This window comes from Gouania willdenowi, chromosome 16, assembly GCF_900634775.1.
Source record: "Gouania willdenowi chromosome 16, fGouWil2.1, whole genome shotgun sequence".
Lineage (NCBI taxonomy): Eukaryota > Metazoa > Chordata > Actinopteri > Blenniiformes > Gobiesocidae > Gouania > Gouania willdenowi.
In genome coordinates this window covers 14,266,557-14,277,228 of record NC_041059.1, presented here as the reverse complement: position 1 = coordinate 14,277,228, position 10,672 = coordinate 14,266,557, and the positions used below count along the sequence as shown (strand labels likewise).

Below are 10,672 nucleotides of genomic sequence, written 5' to 3'. Positions count from 1 at the left end.
GTGTGTGTGTGTGTGTGTGTGTGTGTGTGTGTGTGTTTTGCTCATTATTGCAAACACGCAGCTCGTCCATTGTCCCTGCAGAGGTAAACAAAGCCTTTGTTAATTACTCATCTGTAACATATATCCCCGCCCTGCGCACCCGCCCCTTCAATGGAGACATCCTCAGTCTTGTGCGCACCAACTTTTTCTCTCCATCTCTGAACTTCTCCTGGTCGACAGATTGAACCAACACTCTCCAGCTCCGGGAATGGGATCTTTACTGCTTTCAAAGAAAAACTTCCGGTTCTTCCGAGTGTACGCGCTGCAGAAGCTACTCTTTAAACTGCAGGGGTAGCTTTCACTGCTGCGGTGTTCAAAGGTTTACGCAGAAAAAAAGCCCTTGGCACAGGGATCTCCAAGACGCACCAGAAGTTGTCTGTGAGAGACGCGAGGAATCCGCACAGTAACGTGAGCTCAGTTAAAGTTGGTTATTTTAATGCAAGATAAAGTAATTTAAAACTGAACTGTAAGTCTATTTGTGCGGAAAAGTTGAGCGTGTTTCAACAATAGGGGTGAGGGAAAATAATGCAACAGGTTGTAAAAAGGCTGAAACCTTTTTAAGTCTTCTCATTTACAACAATGGCGAAATGGTTCAAAGAGATTCAAATCAACTTGAAAAACGGAAATGAGAGGGTTCGCTCAGCCTCTGAATCAGGTTCACACACCAGACTCAAACCCACTTTTTCAAGGGACAGTTTGAAAGGAAACCAGCGCAGAGATGGAGGAGTAGGTGGTTTATTAGCTGGGAAGAACAGGAAAAATTCTGCTTCCGAGTTGGGTCGCACCACTGCTGGTTCAGGGACCGTCTGGGATACCCTCACATCTGGAAAAGGTCGCAAGAACTCAAAGATGGAAAGTGGAGCAGTGGATGAGAACCGACCGGTCAGGAGTTCTTCTCTGGCTCAAGCTTATATCAGCAGGATGATCAAGGTGGACAAACAAGACAAGACACCTAAAGTCAGTGAGATGAATGAGCAGAAGGTTCCTGACAACGAGAAAGGAAAATCAGACATAAAAACAACAGTGAGTCATTGTGCCACACAAATGCTTCCAAAAGATATGTTGGACTGTGTTTTATTCATTTTGTTCAATGCATGGCCAGGACCTAAAATGTCAGTGCTTTCTTTTGTTTGTCACACATAATGTCAACACTACATGTAGTGCAAAGTTTTTGCGACAGCAATGTATGTTTTATTATTGCAATTAAATAAATACATTTATTTTATTGCATAATTGTGACCATCACCAGCCCTCCCTAAGGAAGGGCCAGAAAAACTTAATTAAATGAAGAACATACCGTGGTGGGAGGGGAACGGAATAGGGAAGAGGGAGTCAGGGTAGGACTATGGAAGGGGTCAGGAAGAGTCAACTATTTTAAAAGGTGAGAGGACAATGCAATGTTAGAGTTGTGCATATTGTGCACATAATGTTCTGTATTCGCTTTTCATCCATCACTAGTAACGCATGCAGTTTCACCACTTTGTGTCCGATCAAACAGGCAAACACAAAGCTCTGACCTCCATTTCCGCTTGTCCTTCCCACACACAAAGTACCGTTTACCCTTTCTCCTACATCTATTATATCCCCTTTCTCTGTTTGCAGTTGATTATCCTGGAAGACTACGCAGATCCCTTTGATGCTGAGACAACCAAAGAACAAAGAGACGCAGAGCGAGCTGGGATCAATGATGGCTACATGGAGCCTTATGATGCCCAAGTTATTATCACAGGTGAGGAAGTCACTGTCAAATATTGATATCAACATGTGCAGTTACATTATGGACAAGCCAAGGAGAGATCCACTGCTTCCTGAACCTTCCACAGTTTTGCATTGTTTTAACAGAATGAATATGTTTTCCAAGTAACATAATAACTATAGAAGGTGGTTACAAAGTCACTCAAACATTATTAAATAATATATGATTTTTTTTCTCCCATTTTACAGTTATTGTAGTTTTCCAATTTTAACTTGGTTTTTAGATGTGTATCACTTTAATATCTTCTTTAGCCACAGGCGCCACCAGGGCTTCAAACATCCCCTTGTTGTGAGACAAGGGGATATTTGTGCCTGTGTGTACTCTCAATTACCATAACTCAAGTGCAGTCTGACTTCTGACAGGTGACCATTTATTTGGCTTTAAACAGGCTTTGATTTTCTGCATTACAAAAACTCATGTCACTTAAGTCTGGAGCACCCTGTAAATATAGTTCCTCAGCCCATGTTTACTAATTTATGGCTTTAAAGCCACGCTGACGTCTCTGACTTCCCTCCCCACTGGCGGTTGTTATAGTAACCATGCTGAGCTGCATGGGACAAGCATGGGACAATGGGTGCAGCTTCCTCTTCCAGCTTCCTGTCTCCTGCCTCTGTTTTCCTACACACACACATATACACGTACACACACACATATACACGTACACACACACACAATAATTTATGGTCCCTTATGTGTGACAAGAATCAAAATGTTCCCCTTAACACTTCCCTGGAAGTCGACAAAGCCACCCCTGGTTTCACTCAATCACTTCCCAGCAGTCAGGAAGTGGCCAAGCCAGGCAGCCAATCATCTGTTGTGTTGACCTCTACTTCCTGTAACTTCATTGTTCGGTGACACAATAGTGCAGACAAACAGACTACCTGCCAGACAGCAAAGACCAGGGGGAAAAATCCCCAAAGTTTAATAGTTTATCCAGAAAGCTTCAATGTTTTACAAGTCTTGCTATCATTTCAACATATTCATAAAGCTGTGTTTTTCAACATTTGGGTCCGGACCCCATGTTGGGTCACCTGGAATTAAAATGGGGTCGCCTGAAATGTCTTGTAATTGTTACAAAAAAAACAAAACAAAAAAAACTTAGGTAAAAACTGCTTAAAATCATATTATTTTTTTAACATTTTTTTTTTACAATTATGATTTGCAAACACATCGCAAACAATAAATATCAATTAACTGTATTCTATACTTAAACTTTCTCAAATATAAATTCAGTTCAAATAAGATCTGAGGTGGCGCATCTTGTTGTCACTTTGTGCACTAATCCTGGCTCCTCTGTATTTGTAACACACTTTAATAAACATGATCAAAAACTAATTCTAGAAACATTTGTGATATCAAAATGGGGTCACGACCCGAAAAAAGTTGGGAAACTTTGCCATGAAGTTAAATTTGTTTTATGCAGTTGTTGTGTTTCTTTTTAAAGTTAATTTTAATTCATTTTATTTTATTTATGGTTTTTTTTACAATTTATGTCCCACAGTCATATATATTTGCATTGTTATCCTATACGTTGGTATTTATTTTGTTCTTACTGTGTGCTATTGTATTGCTGCTGCAACGTGTGAATTTCCCCTCTGGGGGATCAATAAAGGTCTATTCTATTCTATTCTATTCTATTCTATTCTATTCTATTCTATTCTATTCTATTCTTCTAAAAGATTACATTTCATTTTATCCTTTCTGCTGTAGAGGTTCGTCGACGGGGCTCCAAAGACCTGCTGAAAGTCTGTGTTCTCCTGGATAGAAGCAACAAAGACAGCAAGGGAGAGGAAAGTTTGCCCCCATCCCTCAATATCTATGACACACCCTACGAAGGCGAACCGGAGGGCGACAGTGAGGGTGTATGGATTCCTGTCACACGGCCCGAGTCTGATGTCCGTCCCGCTGGGGAGTATGAGCTGCCCTGGGAGTGGAGAAAGGAGGACATTGTGAGAGCACTGTCAGGTAAAGAAAGGAAAGAAGGGATGATGGGTATTAGGGTGTGGAGGAAGAATCCTGTGGGATTTATTTCAACAGCACACACAACAACAATTCAGTGTTTGCTTTAGAGAGGAAACAACACAATCGCTTTGGATACATTTACAAAGATGTGTTTACGTTCCTTGTTCTTGTAATGCTTTGATGGTATCTTATTATGAAAGGGTGATATTTTCTCTCTTGCTTCCTCCAGTTCAGTTCGAGTCGGTGGATTGTTCTCCCATTAAAGAGAACAGTTTAACCAGCGGCCGCCAGCCACACACAATGAGACAAAAGAGCTGGAGCCATAAAACACTCGTCCACTCTTCTTCGTCATCTTCCTCTACCTCCTCTTTTCCATCCTCTCCTATTCTTAAACTGTCCCCTTTCTCTCTGTCATCCCCGTCCTTTCCCACCCTCAAGCTCTCCCCTCTCTCACCCTCCTCAAGCTCAAATAAACTGTCTCCTCCCTCTCCTACCTCACCCGCTCTCCCACTGGATGGGGAGACTGCCAAAATGGATCCCAGTCTGCCGCTGGAGAAACAGAGGTAAGGAGGAGAAACACAAGCACCTGTGCTTAAAACAGAAGGGAAACTTGGGACTGTGATAGCAAAGTAACTGCTCACTTACTGTATATGGCTTTGTTGAGACCTTAATACTTCACATGCTGGTGACAAGTACAACACATCAGTCTTTATTAGGATGAACTGAACAGTTTGTTCAGAGCCCTCTGCTCTACATCAGATTACAGGGTGTCTGCTGTGCAGACAATAATGGAATCAGCCTTTTTAATCAGTTTGCTGGAGTCGCCTGAAAGAAAAGTGTATGAAGACAGAGTTTTTCCTTTTCAATGTCACCTCTGAGGGACTTTTTTTTCTTTATTTATTCCTCTTGGTTGTGTTGGGTCTGGGTCAGTGTTTGTTTTGCTCATTGAATTTTCCATTCAGAAAAGGACATTAGACATCCTGTTCAAATGTTTCAGTCACTCTTCACAGTGCAGTATATTTATTTATTTATTTATTTATTTATTTATTTATTCAGTTTATTTCCGACATGGTTACATTCACTTTTTTTTTTTTTTTTTTTTTTTCTTTTTTTTGTACATGCCGAAAAAGGAGACGAGAGAAGCAGTTTGCTTATCCGGGTCCCGTCCCCTGTTTTACCATCGCAAATTTACATGGGTTTACATGTCTCTCTGGTCAAACATTCTTGATTTCTTCTGAACGTCCATCTGTAGTCAGTGTTGTCCTCTCTATCTTTGTTTGTGTTCGCCTTGTTCCCTGCCAGACGTTGTTAGCATTCCTCCAGTTCAAGAATAGTTCCTCTTTCGAAGGTGTTTGGAAGGTTTTTCCCTTTTCATCCACAATGTCACCTTGTTTTGTCTCTACATCAAGGGTAATCCAGCTGTTGTTAGTTCCATTGGCAGTGTTGTATCCTCCACTGTCTGATGATGGGATCAGATCCAACTTGTATAAACACATCACTACATCCCAGTTCACAAGCAAGGCAGTATTTTAATGTAATATATCTTAGTTCATAAGCGTGTTTCTAACTGCTGTTGTTAGTTTTATTGGCAGTGTTGTATTTTCCACTGTTAGATTTAACTTGTATAAACACATTATTATGTCCCAGCTCATAAGCAAGGCAGTAATTTCATTGTATAAAAAAAAAAAAACGTGTTTCTAACTGCACATATGACAATAAACACTTTGAATTTAAAATTTAATGTAATCCTTAATCACCCCACCACCTAGTAATTGAAATGAATAAATGACAGACCTTTTTTACTCTTGGTTTCACATTTAAATCAGTCTCCGTAAAATAATCACAGTCTGAGTTTTGTTTCCAGTGTTTATATAGATCTGGGTCCATATCCATGATTACCATCAGTAATGTTGTTGTTTAGGTGGATCCTTCGTATTTTCCCAAGTTGTCCATCGTTTTGATAAGAACTGGTTTTCCGTCCTCTTCTTCCAGGATGTAAATCCTGCAGTTTTTTGACCAAGTCTTGACAATCTTTCCTTCTTTTTTTATTTGACGTGCCTTCCATGCAATGCTTGCATTTTGTTTTGTCAGGTTTTCATTGATGTACACCTTCGTTCCCTTGAGTTTATTTCTTTGCTTGATTATTTCTCCTTTGAATTTTATATTCGTGAAGGCTATTTTTACAGCTCTGTTATCATTTTTCTTTGGCAGGAGATGGCAGGAGTTGATGTTGTCAGGGTTCAGGACAATGTCCTTCGACTTCAGGAAGTCAATGACCTGTTGTTCAATCGATTTTGTTTCTTCGTCACTCCTGGGTTTTATCTTTAGGCCTGTGATGATGACATCTTTCTCTCTTTCCTTTTGTTCCAGCTGTTCAACCCTCGCGTTCAACAATTTTATCTCTTCAGCATTTCTTTCATTCTTTTCTTTCAGTACCTTTGTTTCGCTTTGTAGTCTTTCCAGTGAGTTTTCCAGCGTCTTTTCCAACGACTTTATCTCGGCAGATAGGTTTTGTAGACCCTCGCGTATCATCTCCTTGACCTCTTCCAAACCCGACTTGGGTTCTGAAGGGCCTCCCTGCGGTTTTTTCACCATTTTCCTTCAGTCTTGGGCCCAGTTTTTCAGGCTGTTCAGCTGTAGCCAGCTGTAGCCAAGGTCGTGTTATCGGAGCAAACGAAAACACGTCTGCTGTCTCCAAAGACCAGAGACTAATATCTATTCTTATTGCTATTATCATGCTCTCCTATTGTACATTTGATTTATTTTATTTCATTTAAACTAGCTCCTGTAAATATATTTATATATTTACCTTTTCCTATTGTGTTTTTATTTTATTTTATTTTTTCTTCATACCTGTACTCTTGCACCACCAGAGTTGTCCTTTAATTTTGTTGTACATTGTGTATGATGACAATAAAAGCCTTCTATTCTATTCTTCTAAAATAATACAAAAAATGAGTGCTTAATTGGTTTTCAATTTAAAATTAAGAAATTAAGATTGAAATTCAAGGAATTTTTCTTTGTCAGGAACAGGAAGGGATAACATTTTGTTCTTTAAAAATGGTTGCTCTTCATTTAATGTTTACAATTAAAATTTCATTAAGCGATGCTCAACACGAGCACTTAGGGTTAAAGAACGTCCCACGGTGATGGATTCAAACCGGTTTCTAAAATAAAATGAAAATAAAATGAAATGTTAGAAGACATAAACAAAACAAAAACTATAATTATATCCATATATCAAGTAATATAATCATTATTAAAGTTAGTAATTTTACAGAAGATCAAAATCAAGACCATCAGCTTCAAATCCAACCAGGGCTCGAAAAATTAAAATAAAAACTCCCAAGAATATTTTTTACGGATTTATCTTCTGATTGACATACAATCCACCTCTTTTTCTTTGCCTTTTTTCCTTTAGCACAGCCTCTACAGACACCTTTTCACAACATTTGGTCATTTGTGCGTAATTGTTTCTTATTGCACTTCATATTTTATATAAGGATTTTACGGTGGCTGGGAAGTGTCAGGTGAATGCATTTACAGAAATGAACACAAATGCAAACAGGTCACAACACGAATGCAAACCGGCCACAACGGAAGTGTTTCCGACGGACCGGTATTACAGTCGGACGGGTATTATAATATGATAGCGTGATACGAAAAATATAAGAGTATCCTAATCAACTTTCACTTACTTTCATACGCGTTTCGATGTCTTCTTCTTGTTCTTAAATGTTCTGGTGGGTTAAAAACTTCCGCCAGAAACGTGTCCGTCTGTAATACCGGTCCGTCGGAAACACTTACGTTGCGGAAACCCGGTGGCCGGGAAGTGTCAGGTGAATGCATTTAAAGAAATGAACACAAATGCAAAAAGGTCACAACACGAATGCAAAATGGCCACAACAGAAGTGTTTCCGACGGACCGGTATTACAGACGGACACGTTTCTGGCGGATGTTTTTAACCCACCAGAACAGTTAAGAACAAGAAGAAGACATCGAAACGCGTATGAAAGTAAGTGAAAGTTGATTAGGATACTCTTATATTTTTCATATTAGGCTATCATATCATAATACCCGTCCGACTGTCCGACTGTAATACCAGTCCGTCGGAAACACTTCCGTTGTGGCCGGTTTGCATTCGTGTTGTGACCTGTTTGCATTTGTGTTCATTTCTGTAAATGCATTCACCTGACACTTCCCAGCCACCGTAGGATTTCTAGTGAGGTTAACTCTGTCCAAACAAGCAATGTTTTCTCTTAGAAAATATAATTAGTCTCTTTGAAAGTCGGTAAAACCTCCGAGGAACTGGCATTTTCAAAAAAGTAAAAGCTAGAACAAATATAAAAAAAAAAGTTGATGTATTTCTGTAAGAGGTGTTAATCTGTGGAATGACTTGAAAGATCAATTAAAACAGTCAAAACTTTCAAAAAGCTGTATAAATCTACTGTAATTCAAAAATATATAAGCTCAGGATGAATAAAGTAAGCAACTAATAAAAATACTTTAATAGATCCATAACAGATTAAATGAATTAAATGATGACATGATTTAGTTTAAAAATAAATAAATATAAAACAAAATGAAATGTATGTTAAAATAACGATTCTAAATACATGTGTATTTCTCTTCTGTTGGGCACTTGAAATTGTTTATTATAAATCTTTGTGTTTTTGTCTCGTGGAAGTCTGTAAACAGGGATAGGCATAACAAGTATTAACTTCAGCCTAAACGCTTTTGGTCGTGCTGTACACGAAATAATGGAAATGTTTTGTTTAATGTTTAATGGAATTAAATGACCCAATAAACTACTACTACTACTACTACAAAGTAATCAGGGAAATGAGTCTGATTGTCAGCTTCAGTGAATTATAATGTTACATATAGTGCAGAGTGGCCGACTTCTCGACCAAATTCTCATTCATCACACTGTAGAATGGTGAAAATTGATTTTGCTATCGAAGCTGCCAGAAAATGCTTGTGAGCACCTCGTTACTTCACTGCAAAGTTAGCGGGTGTAAGTATAGATTGAGAAAAGTCAAATTTAGGCATGAGGAAACAAAGTCGTGAGCTTTTCTATTTATTTCATGGTGCATTTCCTGTGCTTTCATATGGGATGTGTTATGTGCTCACAGTAGTCGTCTTCCTCCCAGCTTCAAAGCTGCACACAGTCTGTTTATTTATGGCTGTTCCCAGCAAACAGTCAGCATCACATTATGTCTTATTAGACATTCCCTGACACAGCAAAGCCTCAGATTAGTTTGAAGGTTCCCCTTTGATACTGCACTGCATTATATCGCTGTCAGATGAATTTACGGTTTCTGCAATTCATCTTCGACCCACTTCAACCCTCCCATCTGTCTCTATGTTTCCTTTTTCTGTGTTATCAGATATTGTGAACTTGACATTTGACTTAACCCCTTCTGTCACCTTGCAATATGTCATTGACCTGCTGTCTCTCTCTCTGCCTCCCCTCTTCCCTCCCCTCTGTTGCCTGTCCAAGCTGGTACCATGGCAGTGTGAGCCGGCAGCATGCTGAGGCTCAGCTGCAGCGCTGCAGGGAAGCCAGCTTCTTGGTGAGAGACAGCGAATCAGGGACCAGCAAATATTCCATCGCTCTGAAGTGAGTGCACTATAATGTGTGCAGTTCCTGCTCACTGTTTATTATCATGAATATAAATCTCTATACAGTTTTTCATTTGTTAGTCAGTATTTTTCTCAGATGTCACCATTTATCCTGCTCTCCATTGTACACTTTAGCCCAATTGACACGTTTTCTATTCATCACATGCAGGTGTTAATGTTTTTATGCTTAGTATCCAGCATTTGACATGTTATGGAGAAGCAGAAATAGGTATCACTGCGGTGGCGACCTCTAAGGTGTAAACTGTGAAAATGTGTGTCATTTGTAAACACTTGCCTCAACGTGTGAGGAAGAGACTCTGTAGGACAATGGTTGTGTGTGCGTGTGTGTGTGTGTGTGTGTGTGTGGCTGAGCTCACATTTTTTGCAAGCTGTTCACTCATTTAAGAATCCACATCATTAACCCCATTTATATAATGTTCAAGGAACTTGGAAATTTCACATATTTCACATACTACGAGTTATCATATGTGAAGCATCCACTTTTTTTTCTAATCTTTTGTCTCTTTCTGTCGTCTTTAGGACCAGCCAGAGTTGCGTGCACATCATTGTTGCTCAGACTAAGAGCAGTAAGGGCTTGGGCTACACACTGGATCAGAGCAGCTGCATCTTCTCTAATATCCCTGAGCTGGTTTATCACTACTGCACACACCGATTGCCTTTCATTGGAGCCGAGCACATGACCCTGCAGCATCCTGTGCCTCGGCCACACTGAAGACGCTTTGAGATGCACGTGAATACAGAACCCGATTGTGGGTGGACACAAGAACACTGACGTAAAGGTGTCAAGGAACATCTGCTAACATTCTTGAAGATTTTTTTTTGGACCTGTTTTATTCATGCTCTGGCTATACAGTATAGATTAATACATACATCGTTGTACCATGATCATTCACCCTTTAAAAGCTTGTAAAAACATTTGTTAACGATTTACTTGAAGTTTCATACATAAGACTGACATTACGCTGTCATTATCTGTCATTAGCATAAATAGAGTGTCATGAAGGCTGTCATTAAAGCTGATATCCGGAGTTTCTGAGAAATCTATGTTTATGTTTGATTCTTTTGAAATGCGAAAAAATACCTGACTAGACCTTTACTATTGTCTACTGCCGGTGGTCATTCATTTACATTAATGTATGTAAGTCCCTCCTTTGTCCTATAGACCCTTATATAAATGGAAACGATCGCCAAGTGCACCCAGCCAATAGGCTTCGACTTCCTGTTTTTGAGACTGTCAATCAAAGTGAATGCGGAACTGTGCACGGAAA

At 39.4% G+C, this 10,672-nt stretch overlaps 1 protein-coding gene across 1 annotated transcript; it reads left to right on the top strand.

The window, feature by feature from the left end:
* The first annotated feature begins 168 nt into the window (after nt 1–168).
* Nucleotides 169–10,405, top strand: she (Src homology 2 domain containing E). Its single transcript, XM_028470922.1, has 6 exons — nt 169–1,062; nt 1,642–1,768; nt 3,506–3,760; nt 3,987–4,320; nt 9,262–9,381; nt 9,924–10,405. Exons 1-6 carry the CDS (start codon nt 619–621, stop codon nt 10,114–10,116), a joined length of 1,473 nt encoding a protein of 490 aa, XP_028326723.1. The 5' UTR covers nt 169–618; the 3' UTR covers nt 10,117–10,405.
* The last annotated feature ends 267 nt before the right edge of the window (nt 10,406–10,672 follow it).